This window comes from Mytilus galloprovincialis, chromosome 1 (assembly GCF_965363235.1).
Source record: "Mytilus galloprovincialis chromosome 1, xbMytGall1.hap1.1, whole genome shotgun sequence".
NCBI classification, from domain to species: domain Eukaryota; kingdom Metazoa; phylum Mollusca; class Bivalvia; order Mytilida; family Mytilidae; genus Mytilus; species Mytilus galloprovincialis.
The window spans coordinates 5,461,611-5,488,921 of NC_134838.1; the positions used below are offsets into that span (position 1 = coordinate 5,461,611).

A 27,311-nucleotide genomic window follows, 5' to 3' on the forward strand; every position below is an offset into this window, starting at 1 on the left:
AACAGGATACATTTTCTGAGCGTGTCTAGAACAGGGTATGATTTGGCAAGTGCTGTCTGCACAGTTATACCCGAAAAGGTAGTCAGCAAAAATGGAATCAAGGCTGAGGACCTATTGTACTACCAAATCTCATGATTCAATGGGAATTGTGTCATCCAAGTGGCATCATAGTCATACATAATGTCTATAAAGGGTCACTGGATCGACTTTGGCTAATAACTTTCAAATTCTAAATCTAATATAATTACACATATTTTATTGTTTTTTATGAAGTACATTTATTTTTACAATATACCAACAAATTTAATAATGACATTACAAATGAGATATTTACAAATGATCTGTCACATAAATAATTATGAATTAAATAAAAGCAATTTATAACAAATAAAACAAGACATTTAAAATAACAATTATATAGTGCATATTGTTATCAGTAAAAAAATTACCAACAATAAACAATTAAATGTGAACAAAATTAAAAGTTAGATTTAGTAATTTATAGCATTATGGACATAAAAAATATATAATGTTTAAACAATAGTACTTTAAAAAATAAACCCTGTATATGTACTAAGGATCTAATTGCCAAAAATAAAGACTTATTTCACCCTCTCTAAGATGAAGACAAACAAAAGCAATAGTACTTCCAGCAAGCAAACATTTATTAAATAAACAATAGATGAAAAAACTCAGCAAAATTGTAAAAGGACATGTATTTTTTTCTTCCTGAAACAAATGGATATTCCAAGAAACACATCTGACATGATATAGATGAAACTATATATAATAATGTTCCACATGTGTATTTAATTTGTTTATCATTTATTTATATGAAAACAATCTTGCCATTACTGTTATGTGCACATTGAGCTTTTTAATCTGTCATGGGTTCATTTTTTATGCTCACAAAAATGAATACTGGTAAGTATAACAGATATAAACAGATGAAAATTACACAAGGAATTATCCGACCATATCACTTAATGTAAGTACTCTATTATATAACAATTATAAAATAATCCATACATAGAACAACCTTCTCTCTATCAAGGGTTTTAATACTAGCATTTGATGATGTTCCATTTAACAAACATGGGACCTGAGAAGGCACTTTGTACTCTCAACTATGGGTATTACTTTGTGGTACTGTGAATTTCAACTAGAATATTTTATCATAGGTCGGTGAAATTTTGTCAAATCTACATTTAGCATATATTTTATACAGTTTACTTCATAAATATATGAATAAAGTTTTCAGTTGACATGTCCTCAAACTACAATAATCAAATCTTGCAAGTAATTAAGAACAGAGCAGCACACAGACCTGCAAATATAATGCCCTACTACTATCAAAGGCAAGGCACACATTTGTGTCTGTAGGTGGTAATTTGTAAGTGTCTTCCCCAAGTGCTGTAAACGTTTGAATGGAACAGCCCTTAAGACTTGGCAGTATATGCTATAATTGATGTCCAATAAATATTGAGTAGTAGGTTGAAATATAGCTAACATGCCCGAGGAATAGGGTTTCAACATTCATTGTTAATCCCAAAAACTGAATATACCAACCTAACTGAGACCCCATCATGTTATTCAAATAAAGTTTTATAATCTTTCAATATATTATTTAGAGACATTGTTGGTATAATAAAGTGCATGAGTATTATTTTCTTTGAACACAGTTCATGTGTGGAGATAATATACACTCAATAAAAGCTTGAGGTTCATTATCATGATTATTGTCCGTCATTATTCAATACTATCATGAAATTGTGTTTGTGCTTAAACATCAAATAGATAAAAGTTCTATAAGCAGTATACATCAATATGCATCTATATAAGCTTACATTGATCCTTCTGTTTCTATAAGATTATAACAGCCTTACATCATATTTACTCCCAATTAAGAAAGTTGTGACAAAACATACTACTGGATAAAAGCAAAATGCACATATTACATCCAAAGTAATGATCATAAAAGCTAGTCAATTGAATATGAACTTGATATTGCACAAGAGGCATATAAATCCATTCACTTTGACCTTTAGAATCTGAATTCCCATTCACCTTGACCTATAAAAACTGAATTATCATTTATTTAGGTCTATAAAATCTGAATTTTCATTCACCTAGAACTATAAAGAATCTGAATTCAATAAATGTTATAAACCTTATTTTGAATATTTACATTATATTAATGATAAAATATAAAATAAAAAACTGTGTCCTTACAGGATATAATTTGTTATCAAAACAAAATGCAGACACATTTACATTCTGAAAGCATGGACTGTATGATTGCTGAATGACTTTTAGTGCTACCCTCACCTTTTATATAAAAAAAAAATATGGAAATACATATTTATCTTATTTGCATAATGGTCTCTTTCATTATAAATAATTATTAATGAGTCCTTCAATATGTACTGCAAAATCTTTTGCAATAGTTGATGTATACGGCTTTCATATTATGAATTTGCACTGTAAACAAATATTGCAAAATATATTTACTATAACTCATTAAGTATCAATTTATAGATTTTATGATAATAACAAAAGAAAATATTCTGTTTATAAATACAATAATAATAGTTGCTGAATAAAAACAAAATTCAAATAAAAAACAAACCAAAAAATAATTTCCAGTGGCAGTTACAATCTTGTATATATATTGCAGTTATTATCATGTCAAAAGTTTAAAATGAAAAACAACATTAGGATAGAGTCATTCCTTTTCCCTTATTTATTTCTATGTATTAATGTGTCACATACACTTTAATATCACCCTTTATCAACTAAACAAGTTATTGTTTTTATAAAAAATAATAAAATTAATGAATATGTAAATGTAAACCGTAAAATACAGTTTGAACATGACAAAAATACATGCAGTAAACATGACACATCACATTTCATCAGGGAACATCCCTACATGGCCAATAATAATACTTTACAGTTCAATGGTTTCATCAAACTTGATCCAGCAAGATATAAAATACACATTCATACCACATTCACGTCAATCAAATCAAATCTGTTAAAGGTAAACGTCTTCAGCAACTCTCAATAATTTTCCCCAATTTTCATCTCTTTGAAAATTATTTTGATGATGATATTTTTTTATCTAATTATTTAAAATAAATTGAATACCTGCGCTGAAAACAATTATTATTGAAAACTTATGTACTGTCGATGGCTTTGTGATAGATTTCCTTCATAATCAGGCAATGACTAGAGGCACCACCTGAGTTCAAGAAATAATACACTTTTTTATGTACCGACAGTGACAAAAGTTTTCAGCATCCACTAATTCATACATTCATCTTCTCAAACAATTCTAAAATTAACAATACCATCACATGAACAAATGGAATGCTACAAATCAGCCTAATTATAATGTCATCATTGCCAAAGATTTGTAGAGAGAGTATGTCCACTGTTGCCCTGACCTCCCCAGTTACCCATTCCTCCATTGGATGTTGCCCCAACAGGTTGTCCAACCATGTTACCAGAATTTAATCTCATATTATTCATTTGTTGCTGCATCTGAAAGATGTAAAATATTCAATTATGAAACAATTGTCTCGTCTCAAAAATGCTTTTCAATGATGTGAGAGGAATACTAACACACATTTATAAATGTATCTGTTGTCAAGATTTTTTACGGCCCACTTGGCAGCATTTTGTTTTTTTGGTTTGTGCGTCCGTTCATTGGTCCGTCTGTCCCTCTTCAGGTGAAAGTTTTTGGTCAAGGTAGTTTTTGATGAAGTTGAAGTCTAATCAACTTAAAATTTAGTACACATCTTCTCTATGATATGATATTGCCAAATTAGTGTTTTGATTCCAATTTCATAGTCCACTGAACATACAAAATGATAGTGCGAGTGGGGCATCCATGTACCATGGACACATTCTTGTTTTTCATTGTGTCATTTCTCTGTTGTCAGTAACTGATTTCATGCACTACATTTAAGAATCCAATAGTGAATTCAGTAGAAACTTACATCTTACATCTACCTCTGTCATACGAAATAGACTTTACAGTATTTTGATCATATCAGGAGTGAAAGTTTGAAATATATTGATAGCTTAGTGGTTGTACATACAAACTACCAACAGAAACAAAAAGGTTTTTTTTTTTTTTTTTAAAGTTGATATATTCTTATATATTTTCTTAAATGGAAATATGGCTATCAACATGAACAAGGTGACCAGTTGTAAATTTTTACATTTTCTTTTCTGAGGGGAAGCACATATAAACTACAATTAGTGTCATGTTTTATGTTACGTTTCTTACAATCATACTTTTCTTTTGGAATTGTAGTTAATCACTACAAAATAAGGTGATATAATATATCTAGACCAACCTGATTATACTGCATGGACTGGACAGTGGCCATTTGTGGTTGTTGATTATACAAAGATAAGACTATATAATATTTCTAGACCCACCTGATTATACTGCATGGACTGGACAGTGGCCATTTGTGGTTGTTGATTATACAAAGATAAGACTAGACCAACCTGATTATACTGCATGGACTGGACAGCGGCCATTTGTGGTTGTTGATTATACAAAGATAAGACTATATAATATATCTAGACCCACCTGATTATACTGCATGGACTGGACAGTGGCCATTTGTGGTTGTTGATTATACAAAGATAAGACTATATAATATATCTAGACAAACCTGATTATACTGCATGGACTGGACAGCGGCCATTTGTGGTTGTTGATTATACAAAGATAAGACTATATAATATTTCTAGACCAACCTGATTATACTGCATGGACTGGACAGCGGCCATTTGTGGTTGTTGATTATACAAAGATAAGACTATATAATATATCTAGACCCACCTGATTATACTGCATGGACTGGACAGTGGCCATTTGTGGTTGTTGATTATACAAAGATAAGACTATATAATATATCTAGACAAACCTGATTATACTGCATGGACTGGACAGCGGCCATTTGTGGTTGTTGATTATACAAAGATAAGACTATATAATATTTCTAGACCAACCTGATTATACTGCATGGACTGGACAGCGGCCATTTGTGGTTGTTGATTATACAAAGATAGGACTATATAATATTTCTAGACCAACCTGATTATACTGCATGGACTGGACAGTGGCCATTTGTGGTTGTTGATTATACAAAGATAAGACTATATAATATATCTAGACCAACCTGATTATACTGAATGGACTGGACAGTGGCCATTTGTGGTTGTTGATTATACAAAGATAAGACTATATAATATATCTAGACCAACCTGATTATACTGCATGGACTGGACAGTGGCCATTTGTGGTTGTTGATTATACAAAGATAAGACTATATAATATATCTAGACCAACCTGATTATACTGCATGGACTGGACAGTGGCCATTTGTGGTTGTTGATTATACAAAGATTAGACTATATAATATATCTAGACCAACCTGATTATACTGCATGGACTGGACAGTGGCCATTTGTGGTTGTTGATTATACAAAGATAAGACTATATAATATATCTAGACCCACCTGATTATACTGCATGGACTGGACAGCGGCCATTTGTGGTTGTTGATTATACAAAGATAAGACTATATAATATATCTAGACCAACCTGATTATACTGCATGGACTGGACAGTGGCCTTTTGTGGTTGTTGATTATACAAAGATAAGACTATATAATATATCTAGACAAACCTGATTATACTGCATGGACTGGACAGTGGCCATTTGTGGTTGTTGATTATACAAAGATAAGACTATATAATATTTCTAGACCAACCTGATTATACTGCATGGACTGGACAGCGGCCATTTGTGGTTGTTGATTATACAAGGATAAGACTATATAATATTTCTAGACCAACCTGATTATACTGCATGGACTGGACAGTGGCTATTTGTGGTTGTTGATTATACAAAGATAAGACTATATAATATATCTAGACAAACCTGATTATACTGCATGGACTGGACAGCGGCCATTTGTGGTTGTTGATTATACAAAGATAAGACTATATAATATATCTAGACAAACCTGATTATACTGCATGGACTGGACAGTGGCCATTTGTGGTTGTTGATTATACAAAGATAAGACTATATAATATATCTAGACAAACCTGATTATACTGCATGGACTGGACAGTGGCCATTTGTGGTTGTTGATTATACAAAGATTAGACTATATAATATTTCTAGACCAACCTGATTATACTGCATGGACTGGACAGCGGCCATTTGTGGTTGTTGATTATACAAAGAAAAGACTATATAATATTTCTAGACCAACCTGATTATACTGCATGGACTGGACAGTGGCCATTTGTGGTTGTTGATTATACAAAGATAAGACTATATAATATTTCTAGACCAACCTGATTATACTGCATGGACTGGACAGTGGCCATTTGTGGTTGTTGATTATACAAAGATAAGACTATATAATATATCTAGACCAACCTGATTATACTGAATGGACTGGACAGTGGCCATTTGTGGTTGTTGATTATACAAAGATAAGACTATATAATATATCTAGACCAACCTGATTATACTGCATGGACTGGACAGCGGCCATTTGTGGTTGTTGATTATACAAAGATAAGACTATATAATATATCTAGACAAACCTGATTATACTGCATGGACTGGACAGTGGCCATTTGTGGTTGTTGATTATACAAAAATAAGACTATATAATATTTCTAGACCCACCTGATTATACTGCATGGACTGGACAGTGGCCATTTGTGGTTGTTGATTATACAAAGATAAGACTATATAATATATCTAGACAAACCTGATTATACTGCATGGACTGGACAGTGGCCATTTGTGGTTGTTGATTATACAAAGATAAGACTATATAATATATCTAGACCCACCTGATTATACTGCATGGACTGGACAGTGGCCATTTGTGGTTGTTGATTATACAAAGATAAGACTATATAATATATCTAGACCCACCTGATTATACTGCATGGACTGGACAGTGGCCATTTGTGGTTGTTGATTATACAAAGATAAGACTATATAATATTTCTAGACCCACCTGATTATACTGCATGGACTGGACAGTGGCCATTCGTGTTTGTTGATTATACAAAGACAAGAGTGCACACACTGAAATGTCTCGCCTTCTTTACTAATCATTGATATTATGTTGAAAGTCCTAAGTATAAAGCTTTATTACAACTGTCACATAAACTTAACATTAACCAAGATAGCTAAACAAAGACCAATGAACCATGAAAATGAGGTCAAGGTCAGATGAACCATGCCAGACAGACATGTACAGCTAACAAAGCTTCCATACAACAAATATAGTTGACCTATTACTTATAGTTTAAGAAAAATAGACCAAAACACAAAAACTTAACACTGTGCAATGAACCGTGCAATTGAGGTCATGGTCAAATAAACCTGCGGGACTGACATATAGATCATAATATATTTCCATACACCAAATATAGCTGACCTTTGGCATATAATATTAGATAAAAAGACCAAAACTTAAAAACTTAACTTTGACCACTGAACCATGAAAATGAGGTCAAGGTCACATGACATCTGCCCACTAGACATGCACACCTTACAATCATTCCATACAACAAATATAGTAGACCTATTGCATAAAGTATGAGAAAAACAGACCAAAACACAAAAACTTAACTATAACCACTGAACCATGAAAATGAGGTCAAGGTCAGATGACACCTGCCAGTTGGACATGTACACCTTCCAGTCCTTCCATACACCAAATATACTAGCCCTATTGCTTATAGTATCTGAGATATGGACTTGACCACCAAAACTTAACCTTGTTCACTGATCCATGAAATGAGGTCGAGGTCAAGTGAAAACTGTCTGACGGGCATGAGGACCTTGCAAGGTACGCACATACCAAATATAGTTATCCTATTACTTATAATAAGAGAGAATTCAACATTACAAAAATTCTGAACTTTTTTTTCAAGTGGTCACTGAACCATGAAAATGAGGTCAAGGACATTGGACATGTGACTGACGGAAACTTCGTAACATGAGGCATCTATATACAAAGTATGAAGCATCAAGGTCTTTCACCTTCTAAAATATAAACCTTTTAAGAAGTTAGCTAACGCCGCCGCCGTAGCCGCCGCCGTAGCCGCCGGATCACTATCCCTATGTCGAGCTTTCTGCAACAAAAGTTGCAGGCTCGACAATAAGACTATATAATATTTCTAGACCCACCTGATTATACTGCATGGACTGGACAGCGGCCATTTGTGGTTGTTGATTATACAAAGATAAGACTATATAATATATCTAGACAAACCTGATTATACTGCATGGACTGGACAGTGGCCATTTGTGGTTGTTGATTATACAAAGATAAGACTATATAATATATCTAGACAAACCTGATTATACTGCATGGACTGGACAGTGGCCATTTGTGGTTGTTGATTATACAAAGATTAGACTATATAATATTTCTAGACCAACCTGATTATACTGCATGGACTGGACAGCGGCCATTTGTGGTTGTTGATTATACAAAGAAAAGACTATATAATATTTCTAGACCAACCTGATTATACTGCATGGACTGGACAGTGGCCATTTGTGGTTGTTGATTATACAAAGATAAGACTATATAATATTTCTAGACCAACCTGATTATACTGCATGGACTGGACAGTGGCCATTTGTGGTTGTTGATTATACAAAGATAAGACTATATAATATATCTAGACCAACCTGATTATACTGAATGGACTGGACAGTGGCCATTTGTGGTTGTTGATTATACAAAGATAAGACTATATAATATATCTAGACCAACCTGATTATACTGCATGGACTGGACAGCGGCCATTTGTGGTTGTTGATTATACAAAGATAAGACTATATAATATATCTAGACAAACCTGATTATACTGCATGGACTGGACAGTGGCCATTTGTGGTTGTTGATTATACAAAAATAAGACTATATAATATTTCTAGACCCACCTGATTATACTGCATGGACTGGACAGTGGCCATTTGTGGTTGTTGATTATACAAAGATAAGACTATATAATATATCTAGACAAACCTGATTATACTGCATGGACTGGACAGTGGCCATTTGTGGTTGTTGATTATACAAAGATAAGACTATATAATATATCTAGACCCACCTGATTATACTGCATGGACTGGACAGTGGCCATTTGTGGTTGTTGATTATACAAAGATAAGACTATATAATATATCTAGACCCACCTGATTATACTGCATGGACTGGACAGTGGCCATTTGTGGTTGTTGATTATACAAAGATAAGACTATATAATATTTCTAGACCCACCTGATTATACTGCATGGACTGGACAGTGGCCATTTGTGGTTGTTAATTATACAAAGATAGGACTATATAATATATCTAGACCAACCTGATTATACTGTATGGACTGGACAGTGGCCATTTGTGGTTGTTGATTATACAAAGATAAGACTATATAATATATCTAGACCCACCTGATTATACTGCATGGACTGGACAGCGGCCATTTGTGGTTGTTGATTATACAAAGATAAGACTAGACCAACCTGATTATACTGTATGGACTGGACAGTGGCCATTTGTGGTTGTTGATTATACATTGCCATCGAGGGCTGCATATTCTGTTGTCCCATCATACCATACATGTTAGGATTCTGTAAACAAACAAAACAGTAAATCAAATGGTTTCATTATTTATTATATGAATATCTGGTGGTGTTGGTTTAATAAAAGTGATTACTCAAAATCATTTAAGAAATAAAATTTAATATGGGTCGTTAATTTCATTTTTCATTTACCAATCAACACAGCAAGACAAAATCTGATTCTTCCCCTTTTTGTTTAGTCACACAGTGCTGGTGAAAACAAAAGAAACTATTATGCTGTGTTCCTTCTGAACTGTATGCAATGTTTACTAGACTATTAGCTAAGAAGATTAGCCTGTTATTAAATACAATTAGGTCTACATATCAATATTATACAAAAACCTCCAGTCTGCACTTGGTAGTACATGTATGAATGTTTTACCTGGTAAATATAACTCTCATGCTGACTTTGCTATTGAATATACATAAATCATAGATGTGTACTAAAAAAGTTTAAAATTGATTAAATCTCTAGCCTACAATTAACAATTTAAAAAAATTTTAAACTCAGAAGTCTGTATGAAAGAGAGAAAGCAAATGACTAGAGTGCAAAACTTTACCAGTCATCTATGAATGAAATGTATGTTAAGGTCAACAAAACTTTGTTGAAAAGCATTTCATAAGGCAAAAGAATTAAAGTATGGAAGTATGGTACCAAAATATCATTTAACCAAGGTTTCTTCAAAATTGGGCTTAAATAAATGGGCAATGTATCCATGGAACTCAGATGATGCCCTTGTGTTCATACCATATAACGTTTAAAAGCGACATATCTAAAGAACTTTATTTTGACACTTCCAAGACTTGTGAGTTGTGTGGTAACATTAAAGTACTGTATATGAGTTTCATAATATTTGGTCAGGTCAAACTAAAGTAAACAAAAAATTGTAAACAGGCATAACTCTAGAACGGTTCAAAAAGCCCCACCAAAATTCATTCTTGATCTGTATTATGTTGTTATAAGCATTATGCATAAGATTGGATCATCATTCAAATCATTTGGTTGAGGCTTACTTAAGTAAGAGAAAAGAAACAAAAATTCAGCAATTTTTCCATTTGTAAAGGGGAATAACTCTAAAACAGATAAGGTGACGCCACCAAAATACAAACTTGATCTGTGTTTTATGGTAATTAACATTGTGAATAAAAACAGAAATTGTAAAGCTAAATACCTGTTGCATTTGCCCTTGCTGTGGATTATACTGATTATTCATTATGGGCTGTTGTGGCATTCCTCCCTGTGGCATTCCACCTTGTGGCATTCCGCTTTGGTTATTCATCATGGGCTGTTGTTGCATGCCTCCTTGGTTATTCATCATTGGCTGTTGTTGCATACCGCCTTGGTTATTCAACCCGTGTTGTTGTGGCACACCATACATTCCCATGTTCTGTTGAGGCATGTACATACCACCTGTAAAAAGAATATTTTAAATTGATTTTCTACTTTACAGATGATATAATAGTATATTATTCATATGAGGAAGTATAAACTATTTGGACCAGTATTATATCTTTCAAAAGACAACTTTCTTTCTATCTAAATGTTTAAAATAATAAGTTTTATTTTGTAGTTAAGTATTTACACTAAGATAGTCAGATATAATATAACAATCAGCTTCTTATTTTATTCAAATATATTATCAGAATTATTTTATTATATTATTAAATTGCATCCAAAACAAAGTAGGAAAATTATCTGGCCTTTCATACAACAAGCCAAAAATGTACTTTCTTTTTCTATATTCTCTCAGTATCTATTTTACTGAACCTATCTAAGATAGTCAACATTTGTACTAATAAATAGAATAAAGATAAAACTCTTTAATGTAGTGTCAAATAAATGAACTTTAGATTCAGCAGTGCAAAGGTTAAAAAGTTGCAGATGGTGTTTTTTTTTTCACTAGTTAGAATAAAACTTTTGTGCAATGTAAGCAGTAACATAACAAAGGTTTACAATGCTAAAATTAGCCATCAAAAATTGTCAAATTTACATATCATCTAAAATGATACCATACAAAATAGATATTGTTCAAAAAGATTGTCAAAACTGGTTTTAACTTTATTTAGTAGTGTAGTAACCATTCTCTGAAATGCAATATGACAATGTAAATTCTTTATAGTTTTATTAAAGGTACAAACATAGCTGCCTTTGGTTAATCAGAAAGACACAGCCATTAGTTTTATATTTGTATGCACCTGTCCCAAGTCAGAAGCTGTTGTTCAGTGGTTGTTGTTTGTTGGTGTGGTTCATAAGTGTTTCTTGTTTTTTGTTTTTATATAGATTAGACCTTTGATTTTCCTGTTTGTATAGTTTTACACTAGTCATTTTTGGGCCCTTCATAGCATGCACAGCTTGATGTTCAGTGTGAGCCAAAGCCCCTTGTTGAAGGCTGTACTTTGACCTTTGAGTGTTAACTTTTTATGCATTGTGACTTGGATGAAGAGTTGTTTCAGTGGCACTCATATCCTATCTTCTGATTTGTAAAGAAAATAACATCAAATCCAACTTCCAGAGTCAGATTTATTATTTTCTTAATATGCTTAAACATGGAACATATATGGAAAAAGGGTTGATTTTGTTCAGACAACAAATGCACTGAAAGACCGTCCACAATATGGCAGTCAATAAAAGCCCTTTATGGTTTTTCTTCCTTTGAAGGATTTTTTGTACAATATCATAAAGGAGATTTCCAACAAATTTATATGTCTGATTACCAAAAGTATGATGATAAATTAAGCAAACATGCACCAATAAGCTTCATAGCACCTGCCTCATATTATCCTTGGTTGGTAAAATGTTCTGAGGGTCAATATTGCAACATGAATCTTAAAACTTTTTTAAAGCATAATTTAAATGATTTCATTGATTGAATGTAATTGTAAAGCAGAATAAAAGAACCCGATACAATACTATCAAAGCACACAAAGTTCATGTTATTATGTTCACATTTAGGTATAAACATATAACCCAGCATTTCAAATATCAAATAATAATGAAAATATAGCAATATATTATGCAATAGCAAAGTTTAAAAAAAAAGTTGTGTAATATGTACATGTATAGCTGAATTAAAACAAATATATCAAATTCTGTAAATTTTTACATTTAACAAAAATGTTTAAATGTGTCCCAGTTACTACATGTGTACAGAAGTGTTGAATAGAAATAAATTGTACAATTTTGTATTTTACAGTTTTTAGGAAACTCTGACACATATATTTTTAAACATAGAATTTGCACATCTTGGGTAAATCAAATTTGAAAATAAATGGCTGATAAAGAGTGCTAAACAAAAACAATATGTACACAAGAAGATGAAAACACCCATTAACTAACAGTTCATGATTCAGAAAAAGAAGTTTCTTCCATATCAGCAGCATATGACTTTTTGCTTAACTTTACATCATTCTATTGGAACCTTAAAACCAAATGCCCATTGTTTTAAGTGTGACACTGTCTTACACATCAAAATATCCTTTGAATAACTCTTTGAGGAGTCTTTTAAAAGATGACCTACATGTATTGCAGTTGCAGGGAAATATTCTCTACCTTCCAAACATTTCCTTCTTTTCCAGTAACTGTAATAATTACAGATCCTATCAAACATTTTTTTAACCTATTCTTGTACAGTACTGTGAAAACCATGAAACAGTGACCACAGTCATGCTTGTGGTCAAATAAAAACTCAGATTGAATTTATAAACTAGAGGTATCAAGAAACTACACAGAATGTAAGGTTAAAATCCTTTCAATTTTTCAGAAGTAACATTTATGATTTCCACAAACTCTTAGTTATTGCAATAGCTGACATGGACCTTTCGATCCAGGTGAGTTAAAAACTGAGTCATTTGAAAAGCCCACATGCATCCCATATTGACAGGTAAAAAGAAACCAAATGCATTCATTGAAGCGTATGAACATCTACTATACATGCTGTACCTGTATCGTACTGATTATAATATCCCAAATCACTTTGTGGCACATTGTAATAAGGTGTGCCACCTGTAAAGTAATAATTATATGGTGTTAATCATCTTGTCTATAACATGCTGTTAGTTTATCATGCCACATTTATAACATTTGTAGAAAAATAAATCAACTTATTAGATCCAACCATGTTTTCATAAAAGGACATGACATAAAAAATCTTAGCTAAAAAATCTTCATAAATCATAAAACAACAAGAATGTGTCCATAGAACATGGATGCCCCACTTGCACTATCATTTTACATGTTCAGTGGACTGTGAAATTGGTTTCAATACTTAAATTTGGCATTAAAATTAGAAAAATCATATCATAGGGAACAAGTGGACTAAGTTTCAAGTGGATTGGACTTCAACTTCATCAAAAACTACCTTGACCAAAAACTTAAACTAAAACTTTAACATGAGCTTCACATTATCTTTTTTCTTTGTTCGGTGGTCCGTGAAATTGGGGTCAAAACTTTAATTTGACATTAAAATTAGAAAGATCATATCATGGGGAACATGTGTACAAAGTTTCAAGTTGATTGGACTTCAACTTCATCAAAAACTACCTTGACCAAAAACCTAAACTTGAAGCCGGACGAACGGACGTCTGGACAGATGAACAGAAGAACTAACGGACGGACCAGAAAACATAATGCCCCTCTACTATCGTAGGTGGGGCATAAAAATGTTTATTATCAAAACTAATTTTATGGTGCACAGTTCCTAATGTTATAATTTTTTTAACAAAAATATCAACAGACTTCTAAACTAAATTCTAGATGTTTTCAAAACTTATTTCTTATGCTAGGATTTTTGTGGTTGCAATTTACCCAATGGAAAAATAAAATAATTGAGTTTTATCTAAATTTCATTCTCCTTTTTGTATTCTTATATATACATTATTGAATAGTTTGTTTTAAAAGTGTTTGTGTAAAGTGTTGTTTTCTCGTGGTGGTCAGTAGGCATAATTCCTTTTTCCCTCTAATTGTTCACTGTTTTGTGAGGTACCCTTTAAACATAATCTGTTTGTAAGATTTTCCTTTGATTGTATATATGTAAACATGTTAACAGACTTACCAGGTACACCATACATTGGCTGTTGTGGTGGCTGACTACTAGGACCATACAAGGCCAAGATGGAATCTTTTGTGGATTTCTCTTGAACTTTAGCTGCACCATCATCAAATAATGAAGCTTCTAAATCACCATTTGGCATCTGTAAAAAGAGTCAATATTTTAAATGCTTCATATGCACTTAAAAGGGGCAACAACCAAACAAAGAAAAACAATGTCTATCTAGCAAATTACACTTTATCATAAAAAAAAGTTGAGAAGCATAGACTAATTGAAGATTTTTTTAATTTGTACTAAATAACAAAATCACTTTAAAATACACATCAGACACCTGGAAAAAAAAGCATGAGATTGATAAATATATCCTACTGACAATGTAAACATAGTTATTCAATATCTTCCAACTTGTACTTACTTGTGTTCCTGAATCTAATGGCTGTCTAGACTGAATATTGCCATTTTGACTAGTTGATACAGATGGTCCCATGATGTTTACTAAATATTCAGGTAAATCTGTTGATAGTGTACATACCTTGGTTCCTGAATCTAATGACTGACTAGACTGAATATTGCCATTTTGACTAGTTGATACAGATGGTCCCATGATGTTTACTAAATATTCAGGTAAATCTGTTGATAGTGTACATACCTTGGTTCCTGAATCTAATGGCTGTCTAGACTGAATATTGCCATTTTGACTAGTTGATACAGATGGTCCCATGATGTTTACTGAATATCCTAGTAAATCTGTTGATTGTGTACATACCTTGGTTCCTGAATCTAATGGCTGACTAGACTGAATATTGCCATTTTGACTAGTTGATACAGATGGTCCCATGATGTTTACTAAATATCCAAGTAAATCTGATGATTGTGTACATACCTTGGTTCCTGAATCTAATGGCATAGATGCCAACCTCCTTTTGACACAATCAGTAACAAACTATCAAATTTTCCGTATTTTTGAAAAGTTTTCAGTAATCATTCATAAACGTGCATTTACCAATAAAAATTACTGACGAGTGGTTGCAAAGTGATGTGCACTAAAATTTGTCGTTTAACATGTTGTCTGTAGTATGTATTCTATTCATTAATTGTTCAGATGTTCTCGACTCAAACATTTTTGTTTTGTCAAGGAGAAGTAGAGAAAGGGGGAAAGCTACTTAATAAAATGCAAGTTTGCCTCTTCGGAAGTCAGTTAGTTACCCAACTATAGGTTGATAACTCCCGAGAAACCGGAAGTATTACATTTGCGTTTCCTAAATACTGGACCAGGACGGAAAAGTAATGATAAAAATCCGCGTTTTACAAAATTGAACGTCGATGATTGGGAATCCGTAACTATTCGACTTTGACCGTATTAGCGTAGTTTTTATCTCAAAATCGAAAAAACTACGGAAAAATCGTAATGGTTGGCATCTATGTAATGGCTGACTAGACTGAATATTGCCATTTTGACTAGTTGATACAGATGGTCCCATGATGTTTACTAAATATCCAGGTAAATCTGATGATTGTTTACATACCTGGGTTCCTGAATCTAACAGCTGACTAGACTGAATATTGCCATTTTGACTAGTTGATACAGTTGGTCCCATGATATCTACTAAATCTCCTAGTAAATCTGATGATTGTGTACATACCTGGGTTCCTGAATCTAACGGTTGACTAGTTGATACAGTTGGCCCCATGATGACTACTAAATCTCCAAGTAAATCTGATGATTGTGTACATACCTGGGTTCCTGAATCTAACGGTTGACTAGACTGAATATTGCCATTTTGACTAGTTGATACAGTTGGTCCCATGATATCTACTAAATCTCCTAGTAAATCTGATGATTGTGTACATACCTGGGTTCCTGAATCTAACGGTTGACTAGACTGAATATTGCCATTTTGACTAGTTGATACAGTTGGTCCCATGATATCTACTAAATCTCCTAGTAAATCTGATGATTGTGTACATACCTGGGTTCCTGAATCTAACGGTTGACTAGACTGAATATTGCCATTTTGACTAGTTGATACAGTTGGTCCCATGATATCTACTAAATCTCCTAGTAAATCTGATGATTGTGTACATACCTGGGTTCCTGAATCTAACGGTTGACTAGACTGAATATTGCCATTTTGACTAGTTGATACAGTTGGTCCCATGATATCTACTAAATCTCCTAGTAAATCTGATGATTGTGTACATACCTGGGTTCCTGAATCTAACGGTTGACTAGACTGAATATTGCCATTTTGACTAGTTGATACAGTTGGTCCCATGATATCTACTAAATCTCCTAGTAAATCTGATGATTGTGTAGTTGGTTGTTTTGCAGGTGATGTATCTATAAAATATTAACAACTAGTTTTATTTTCAGATACAGATGTTTATTTAATCAGACTTTATAAGGCCAAATCTTAGGGTTAATTAATTGTTGGTTGCTAAATGTCTAGTGGCAAATATTTCATGCCTTTCCCGGACAAACCAAATCTAAAAGCATGTGGCTAAAGAATTGCCTGACATCAACTTGTGATTCCTAAATATGCAAAATATTGCAGAATAAAGTGTACATTTAATTGAATAATATCAATGTAATAGATTCTAACCTCATTTATGTATATTTGACTTTCTCTTGAAGATATTTAACCAAAAGATCAAGTAAGTTTTGTCTAGTTTAGAGTCTGTTAGATACTTACTTAGACTAAGTAAATCTTCTGTATTGGAGGTCTGTTTAGTCTGTACTGGAGGAGGGGGATTTGTGTTCTGTGTTTTCTTTTCTACAGGTTGTGTCCTTGGTACACTAGATTTAGGAGCCTGAAATAGTATAAATTATCAATATTAAAATTTCACTGTTATTCAAATGCTGCAACAATAACTATATATAAATCTAAAGCTGCACAAAACTTATATATTTTAATCTCATGTGTTACGAATCTTTTTAAGAAAATCAACTACAGGATTGAAGGCTGTGTGATGACCTATAGTTGCCTACATCCAAGTCATTTGATCTCTTTGGTCGCTGGTGGACAGTTGCTCATTGGCAAATATACCACACCTTGTTTTTTCATATATACAACTTAGACAAAAGACTATCCCTATTAAACTGTAGATTCAGATATTTTTTAGATAGTTTACTCATTGTGTATAAATGGATTTCTCAAAAAATAATAAAAATACTGCTTCCTTAATTTTAAAAGCATTTTTTCAATGCAATATATTATAACCAGGTGCTCCGCAGGGCACAGCTTTATACGACCGCAGAGGTCGAACCCTGAACAGTTGGGGCAAGTATGGACAAAACATTCAAGCGTGATACAGCTCTGAATTTGGATTGTGATCAAATTTTTGACATTACATGGGTTTTTTTTACACAAAACAATGTCAAGATTTTACAAATCAATTAAAGATTTCTTCTTCAAACTTTTTAAATCTAAAATTAAATAGTTGACACAGCATATGTTTCTGACACAGAATGAATGTGGTCTAATGAGCTTAAAAGTTTTTTTTTTGCCTTTGAGCAATTCACTATGCTGTTGAATATTAATCCTCTCAAAAAAATGTTTGAAGAAATTTTCTTTTTATTTATGAAATCTGAAATGAGAAAAAATTAAACCCCCCCCTTTTTTTTCACATCCCCGTTTCCCTTTTTCCAAAACTGATATCAATTCAAATTTCTAATGGAGTTTGCAACAATAACTACTCTTTTAAATACATCATAAAATATTAAAATGTAAAATAAAGTGCTTGTTATCACTGAATGGTAAAGATCGGTTGGTAGTAAAAGTGAATATACATTGTTTATTGTATAAAACAATAAAAAAAACTTCATCAGCAACATTTTATATTGGCAAATTTCCAATGAAGTTATTTACATAAAGTTATTGGCAAATAAAAATAGAAAATGACATCATAGTCATGTCTGGCAAATGTCCAACATACATTATCTAAAAACATTTTAGATAAGATAAGGAAAAAAAGCTTCATCAGCAACATTTTATATTGGCAAATTTCCAATGAAGTTATTTACATAAAGTTATTGGCAAATAAAAATAGAAAATGACATCATAGTCATGTCTGGTTAATTTCCAACATATATTATCAACTACTATTCTATACAAAGAAAGATAACTCCAATTGAAAATTAATTGCTATTGCACAATATTGTGCAATTAGATATTTCTTGCTATTGTGCAATACTGTGCAATTGAAAATTTCTTGCTATTGCACAATACTTGATATGAAATCCTGATTTGGACCAACTTGAAAACTGGGCCCATAATCAAAAATCAAAGTACATATTTAGATAAAGCATATCAAATAAGCCCAAGAATTTAATTTTTGTTAAAATCAAACTTAGTTTAATTTTGGACCCTTTGGACCTTAATGTAGACCAATTTGAAAACTGGACCAAAAATTAAGAATCTACATACACAGTTAGATTTGGCATATCAAAGAACCCATTTATTCAATTTTTGATGAAATCAAACAAAGTTAAGTTTTGGACCCCCATTTGGACCAACTTGAAAACTAGGCCAATAATTAAAAATCTAAGTACATTTTTAAATTCAGCATATCAAAGAACCCAAAGGATTCAATTTTTGTTAAAATCAAACTAAGTTTAATTTTGGACCCTTTGGACCTTAATGTAGACCAATTTGAAAACGGGACCAAAAATTAAGAATCTACATCCATAGTTAGATTCGGCATATCAAAGAACCCCAATTATTCAATTTTTGATGAAATCACACAAAGTTCAATTTTGGACCCTTTGGGCCCCTTATTCCTAAATTGTTAGGACCAAAACTCCCAAAATCAAACCCAACCTTCCTTTTATGGTCATAAACCTTGTGTTTAAATTTCATAGATTTCTATTTACTTATACTAAAGTTATGGTGCAAAAACCAATAATAATGCTTATTTGGGCCCCTTTTTGGCCCCTAATTCATAAACTGTTGTGACCTCAACTCCAAAAATCAATCCCAACCTTCCTTTTGTGGTCATAAACCTTGTGTTAAAATTTCATTGATTTCTATTTACTTATACTGAAGTTATTGTGCGAAAACCAAGAATAATGCTTATTTTGGCCCTTTTTTGGCCCTTAATTCCTAAACTGTTGGAACCAAAACTCCCAAAATCAATCCCAACCGTCCTTTTGTGGTCATAAACCTTGTGTCAAAATTTCATAGATTTCTATTCACTTAAACTAAAAGTTATAGTGCAAAAACCAATAATAATGCTTATTTGGGCCCCTTTTTGGCCCCTAATTCATAAACTGTTGTGACCTCAACTCCAAAAATCAATCCCAACCTTCCTTTTGTGGTCATAAACCTTGTGTTAAAATGTCATTGATTTCTATTTACTTATACTAAAGTTATTGTGCGAAAACCAAGAATAATGCTTATTTTGGCCCTTTTTTGGCCCTTAATTCCTAAACTGTTGGAACCAAAACTCCCAAAATCAATCCCAACCGTCCTTTTGTGGTCATAAACCTTGTGTCAAAATTTCATAGATTTCTATTCACTTAAACTAAAGTTATAGTGCGAAAACCAAGAAAATGCTTATTTGGGCCCTTTTTGGCCCCTAATTCCTAAAATGTTGGGACCAAAACTCCCAAAATCAATCCCAACCTTCCTTTTGTGGTCATAAACCTTGTGTTAAAATTTCATTGATTTCTATTTACTTTTACTAAAGTTAGAGTGCGAAAACTAAAAGTATTCGGACGACGACGACGACGAAGCAGACGACGACGCCAACGTGATAGCAATATACGACCAAAAAATTAAAATTTTTGCCGTCGTATAAAAATAAAAAAACATTGTTTAATCCCTCATTAGTGTTCATTGTGAATAATTGCGATAATAAATGCATATAAAAAATTTCAGAATATACAGTTCATGGTCTCAGGTAAAAAGTTTTCCTACCTCTATTTGTATAGTTGACTGTTGTTTTGGTCTTTTCTTTCTCTCAGATTTTTCATCCATTTCCAGCTGAAAGAGTTAAAACTTATAATTTCACTAAAAGTTGATTGATTTGTCATTGATTGCGACTCAAATTTGTTTTTATAATGATATACTATGAAGAATGATATAATTGAAATGCATTGATGTTAATAAGTTCATATCGATAACTATTGTACATGTAAATAATACTTGGTCAAATATATAGGTTGTTTACAAGTAGCTAAAAGCAGATTACTTTTTATACCAATGCCTTTGCCTTTCAAGCATTACAATACTCAAATTTATACACATCAAATTCTTTGTTAATATTCTATTTACCAATCTGGTGGGTTTTAAAAAAAAATCAGATGAATAATCTATTTTTTTCTTTATATTTTGTCCCATTGAGTTCTATTAATTTTATACAAAAAATGTTAATTGTGCTCTGCTACATGGTCAGGACAAAAGTGATGTTATATAAGGAGACAGATTTATCTCACTATTAAACAAACGACAGATGTTATAATTACTATAAAGACCCTTCACCAATTACCACATGCATATCCATAATTCTACTATGTGATGGTAACAGCTAAACGGGATCAGTTAATTACAAAAAGTCTGTGATATCTGTGTGACAGAAAATAACCAAGCCTCTAAATGCAGATATTGTGTGTCCTGATTTGTTTCTAATGGTCCTTATGGTAAACGTTGAGATATATGAACATTAACAATACTGTTTTCCTAAGTGTATCAATTTGAATAAATCTTTTCTAAATGTTCAGAATTCCTGTATTTATTTCTATAAAAAATATATAAAAAAAAATACTGCATGCCTTTAAAACAACTGAAAAGAATACAAAGTAAAATCTCAAATATGGATTTTTCGCTACATTTCAGTGTTCTCCCCAGGCTGTTTTAGCGCTGCGATTTTCAGCGGTATCCCAATTTCCCACTGTTCTATTGCACTGACCACAGCGCTATCCAACACAAGCGTGTCACTATATATTTTACGTAATTTTTTCAAATTTCCCGCTTATTTATCACTTCGGATCACATGATTGACTGGTTTACTATTTCTGAATGAATTATTTCTGTTGTATTAAGTAACTCCGCAGGACCAGTCTAATAAATTTTACAAAATGGCGACTTTGAAAGATCAAAATAAACAAAGATTTCAACATTAACATCTATTTCTTTTAATTTAAAGAATATATAGAGGCTTGTATAAATGAAATGAGATGAAATGAATTGACCGCATTTCGGACAACAATCGCAAACTTGTTTTATGAACTTTGAACAAACGATGATTTTAAAAACGATCAAACACAGGGGTATGTTACAAATTATTTGCCAGGTTTTCTATCCATACGAACCCCAAAAATGAGCAAGTCTTTAAGTAATAATTATCACCTATTTGAACTTATAATTGTTTAGTCAGCAATTTTACCATTTGAAAACTATTGAGAGGATATGATTAGAAAAACCAAGCTGATACGACTTGAAAAATTCACTTTCTCAATGTCCAGTTTTGAATATTATAAAACGTTAATTTCTGAAAAATGAGAAATCATTATGCTAAAAAAATGTCAATTCCTGTCAAACATCGTAAGGTCAACACTACAATGGGTTACAAAACCAAACACAGAAGCTGACAATCATGACAATGACTTAAGTCTTTCATGTCTCTGCAACATCCCCTGTTAGTGCTTAGAAATCTTCACATACACAATGACATAGGCAGTCTGGTATAGACCCATCATGGAAAAAAGACTTCTCCTTGGGTTTTATACACAGATATGTATTTACAATGGAGAAAAAAGGGTTGAGATTTCACAAACATGTTTAACCCCGCCGCATTTTTAGCGCCTGTCCCAAGTCAGGAGCCTCTGGCCTTTGTTAGTCTTGTATTATTTTAATTTTAGTTTCTTGTGTACAATTTGGAAATTAGTATGGCGTTCATTATCACTGCACTAGTATATATTTGTTTAGGGGCCAGCTGAAGGACACCTCCAGGTGCGGGAATTTCCTGCTACATTGAAGACCTGTTGGTGACCTTCTGCTGTTGTTTTTTTCTATGGTCGGGTTGTTGTCTCTTTGGCACATTCCCCATTTCCATTCTCTATTTTACTTTTGCTATATCCAGATAATAACTATGGTCAGGTTGCTGTCTCTTTGACACATTCCCCAATACCATTCTCAATTTTATTTTAACAACATTAACAAACAAAGGGGTAACTTCCATGAGCATGATGAGGACATAATTACAAAAGAAAACATCAATAGCATAACATAAGAAAAACACATAACAAATCAATTACAAACAAACCGCGCGCCGCAACAAGGTTACTGAGAATTGTCGAAAAATTACGCGCTTACCACAGCGCTATCCCAAAATCCTGGGGAGAACACTCCATTTATAGAGGAAACTTTGCATATTTCTACTATTTGCTATAAAATATACTTCTCAAGCATACTCTAACTCCTAATATCAATACTCTTGTATTCAAACAAAAAAATTTGTCTTCCAAAATATATCTAAAAGCTTTACTTTTATGATGCTAACGAAATATTTATGACAGTAAATTGAGCCACATCTCTTTAAAAACTTTTTGTATCAAAAAGCTTTAAATCTTTAAAAAGATTCCCTTTTAATTTGTGGAAGTTCAATATTAAACCAAAACCATGTAATAAAGAAAATTCAATGGTCAACTTTTTTCAAACTATTCCTCTGAAATTAACCAAGACAAATCTGTTTAAAACAAGATTTACTTTATTATATTATTTCATTAGCATCATACAAATGTTAAAACAATCAACCCATAGCTGTATTAGAAGATAGAAAGATTAAGGATAGTAAAATTTACCGTGTTTCCTTTTAACTGCAGAAATATTCAAAGTTGCATTAACTATACACATATATCTAGGATAAGCAAATGATACATTTACAACATAAAAAGTGCATGCAAAGTTCTGTGCAACTTTAGTTATCTATGATAACAAAATAAGTATAAATAAAGATGATGGTGGCATACATCAATAAGACAAGATTATTGGAATAAAATATTTCAAGGTCAGATTTTACAGTGAATAATTATATAGAATTTAAATAAGTATGATGTCTACAAATAGATGATGATAACATAGATTCGTTGAAACTTTGGCTTACTAGTCTATTTCATCTGGTTGCATTTAATGCAGTCTAAGATTTTGTAACTAATACTACGTGTGTTCAAAAACAAATAAGCATCTCTGAACAAAGCATATTTCTTGAACTTCAAAAAAATTTCATTAATTTGAAAATGTATAAATACTGGTTTTACGCTTACACAAAATCCTTTAATTTCAAGTGATAGTGGATTCATGTATTTTCGTGGATTAAGGAAATCTTGCATGTTCATTGATATCTAATTTCACGGTTTTCACAAATTCTTCTTACAAGCCTATATAAAATATGACATAAGTTGAACATTTAATTTTGTGGTTAACTTGCATCCACGAAATCCACAAACATTGGTATCCCACGAATAATACTGAATCCACAGTACTTACAATTTTATATACATAAATGTCCTGTTTCTCTGTATAATGTCTTACCTCCTTTGGTATAGTTGGCTTAGGTACAACCCATTCTCTGGCAACATACTTTTTATGTTCATACTTTGCTCTTATAAAGGACTCGAGAGCTCTTTGTATTGTTAAGGAAATAGAGTTGAAAACTGGGGAATTTAAAATGTCATATTTGCCAGTTCATTTTTGAACTTGAAAACTTCTGCTTCAGATTATGCCAGATAAATAAAAGTGAAAAAAAAAGAAAATTTGATTTTAGATAAATAAAAGTAAAAAAAAAGAAAATTTAATTTCAGATAACCAAAAATACTAGTGTCAGAACATAAAAGTATAATAGTTTTGACCTTTGATCTAAAAACTTTAAAAATAAGAAAATGTGTCTGCAAAACAAAGACTTAGGGCATGTAGACAGAGGATTAGCTGACAAGGATACGAGTCTGTCTGTGGTCTTCTGAAACTGTCTGGTACCTGTGCTTCATAAGCTGCTCTGGCTCTACTGTTTCCTACCTCCATCATCATCTAAAAAAAATTAACACGTTTAAAAAGACTGACATCCACAATAAAATATTTATATACTTGTAACTATTGATTTTTTTTACTCAACTCTACAAATGTTTATGTTAATATCTTATTCTTATCCACATAATTAAATATATTTAACCACTTTATTTCAAGATGATTTAGGTTCATTGATGATTCTCATCAATTTTTGTTTATATCTAATGATGTTAACAATTTCAATGGCTGAACTGTATTATTTCATTTATCTATCCTGTAAAAAACTTTAAGGTAAAATTTGCCAAAGCTAAATAAAAGCAAATACATCTGAACTCTCTAAAATTAGAGGCTAATATGTTCTTATTTCACAATTGTTAAAAGTTTTAACAGAATATTTAAAACAGATTAAACAAGCATATCTATTTATGGAGGTAAGACAATTTTGTTTTTAAGATATGTCTTTTTAAAAATTCCATGTATTCTCCCATGTATATTGTAAATTGTAAATCATATTTGGAAATTCCAAAGTAGTCTGGTAGACATATAATTTTCACAATATATCTATTGGACATGCATGACAAATGCCTTTACCCTTCACCACATACACCACAGTAGCTGACTAACTCTTGAAATAAAATACATACTGCTACTTGTTCTGCAGTCCAAGTATCTAAATCTACAGATTTGACTTTTGATATATGGACACCAAGATTCCTGTGTTTTCCTGCACATCTCATGCAGAGGAAAATCCCTAAGTTCCATGATGCCCATCTGGGACCTGTAATTCCATTAAAGAGTAAAATATATATCACATAATCTAATTATACATACTGCTACTTGTTCGGCAGTCCATGTGTCTAAATTTACAGATTTGACTTTTGATATATGTACACCAAGATTTCTGTGTATTCCTGCACATCTGATACAAAGGAAAATTCCTAAATTCCAGGAAGCCCATCTCGGACCTGAAAATTATCAACAAAGTAAATGATGATAATAAGACTATACAAGTGTCATAATCAGATGTTTAATATATGAAAGTATTATTACATGTACATATATGCTAATTGATTCTGCCAAAAAAAAAAACATTATTGGAATAACCAATCTAAACAATATCCTTTCAAATCAGACGTTAGTACATGTAACTTTTAAGTTTCTGACCTCAAAATAAAGTGAAGTAAATATGTGTAACAAAATAAGTTATCACCAAACACATGAAAAATTTCCACTTAGATATTGGTATGTCTCTGAATTTGAAATCATTGGAGTTATTCTTTACAAAAAGGTTGACATACACTATATTTGCATACAACAGATCTAGATCGGCTGATGAGGCAAAGCTTGTAGATATAGAATGCAGACAAAAGGGTTCATATTCTAAATTTACTCCTAAAGTCTACATGTACATGTATGTGAATACAATGAAATAAACTGATAAACCTGTCTAAATTCTAATCAAGCCAGGGGACAGCATTTGTCAGTTTTTGAAAGAACTATCGATGTTGCAAGACATATGTCCAAAGTGAAAGCAGAAAGCATATTGAGGGTTGTGGGAAAAAAGGGTTTTAATTTTGCAGGTTTTTTTTTATATTTCATTGATTACCAGAAAGAAACTTGTCCCATAAGTCTGTGTTAAATACTTCTTTGTTTTCTCCAGAAATGTAATAATCTGCCAAGGTTTGGGTAACAATGATAACCCTTGCCCAGTTTGCTAGTCTGTTCTTTTTTAACTGTTTTTTAAGATGCTAGTACTTATCAGTCATTGTCAGTAGACTTTGTTTTGTTTCATCTTGATATATTTATTTATTTTTCTATTTACTGGGATTGTTTATAAATCCAAAATATAGTTACTGACAGTTATGGTACTAGTCTATGACTATGACCAAGTTTGATTGTGCTGGATGGGCCCAATGTTATTTCCACAGATTTAGTTCGATTAATTGTTCTTCACATTTGTTTTGTACACATTGTATATTACTTAGTTCTTACTCAAATACTGATACAGTCTGTAGTCGTTTAGACTGTAGTCTTTACATGAAATGATGAATTTGTATTTTCACTTAGTTTTGTTTTGGTAAAATAGTATTTACATATTTTCACTTAAAGATGTAAGAACCCCATTGTCTTCCTTTACAGAAAACAAGTGTCTCCAATAGATTGAAGTTTCACAAATGTGACTTTCAATTATAATTTTAATGTGAATTGTTTTCTTTTGGCCACTGGGTAAGGTAAGGACAAGATAACTTTTTTGTAATTTACACCTTTTGCGTCACAGTCAACACAATATTTGTTATCATCATCTTTCAAAAGGTTTGCCAATGTAGCCTGGTATTTTTCCTGTAAGTGTTTTTGTCGTTCTTTCTCTGATCTTGTAGACATTTTGACAATACCAGAAATCAATCAATACACTCCTCCGATGACAACTAACCGGATGTGTGATAAGGTCTTTGCGGAAGAATTTTTTAACTTCCTGTTCAAAATATATTTGCTATATAAACTTTGACATGATATGTACAATTCACTAAACTAATATTCATCATATATTGTTATTTAAA

The 27,311-nt window shown here is 32.1% G+C and overlaps 1 protein-coding gene across 4 annotated transcripts; it reads right to left on the reverse strand.

Moving 5' to 3' along the window:
• Nucleotides 1–236: 236 nt before the first annotated feature.
• On the reverse strand, nucleotides 237–27,203 carry LOC143063734 (uncharacterized). Of its 4 annotated transcripts, none has more exons than XM_076236088.1 (13): nucleotides 27,018–27,203; nucleotides 25,398–25,531; nucleotides 24,689–24,774; nucleotides 24,283–24,373; nucleotides 23,553–23,567; nucleotides 20,668–20,733; nucleotides 17,443–17,560; nucleotides 16,486–17,090; nucleotides 14,753–14,891; nucleotides 13,642–13,704; nucleotides 10,874–11,112; nucleotides 9,603–9,710; nucleotides 237–3,546 (listed from the first exon to the last, which is right to left on the reverse strand). In XM_076236088.1, exons 1-13 carry the CDS (start codon nucleotides 27,133–27,135, stop codon nucleotides 3,403–3,405), a joined length of 1,926 nt encoding a protein of 641 aa, XP_076092203.1. In that variant the 5' UTR covers nucleotides 27,136–27,203; the 3' UTR covers nucleotides 237–3,402. The 4 variants fall into 4 exon arrangements, with proteins under 4 accessions (XP_076092203.1, XP_076092192.1, XP_076092212.1 ...); XM_076236077.1 differs by lacking the exon at nucleotides 25,398–25,531 and adding an exon at nucleotides 25,585–25,718 and having other exon boundaries at nucleotides 27,018–27,202; XM_076236097.1 differs by lacking the exons at nucleotides 23,553–23,567; nucleotides 25,398–25,531 and adding an exon at nucleotides 25,585–25,718 and having other exon boundaries at nucleotides 27,018–27,201.
• Between the last annotated feature and the right edge of the window lie 108 nt (nucleotides 27,204–27,311).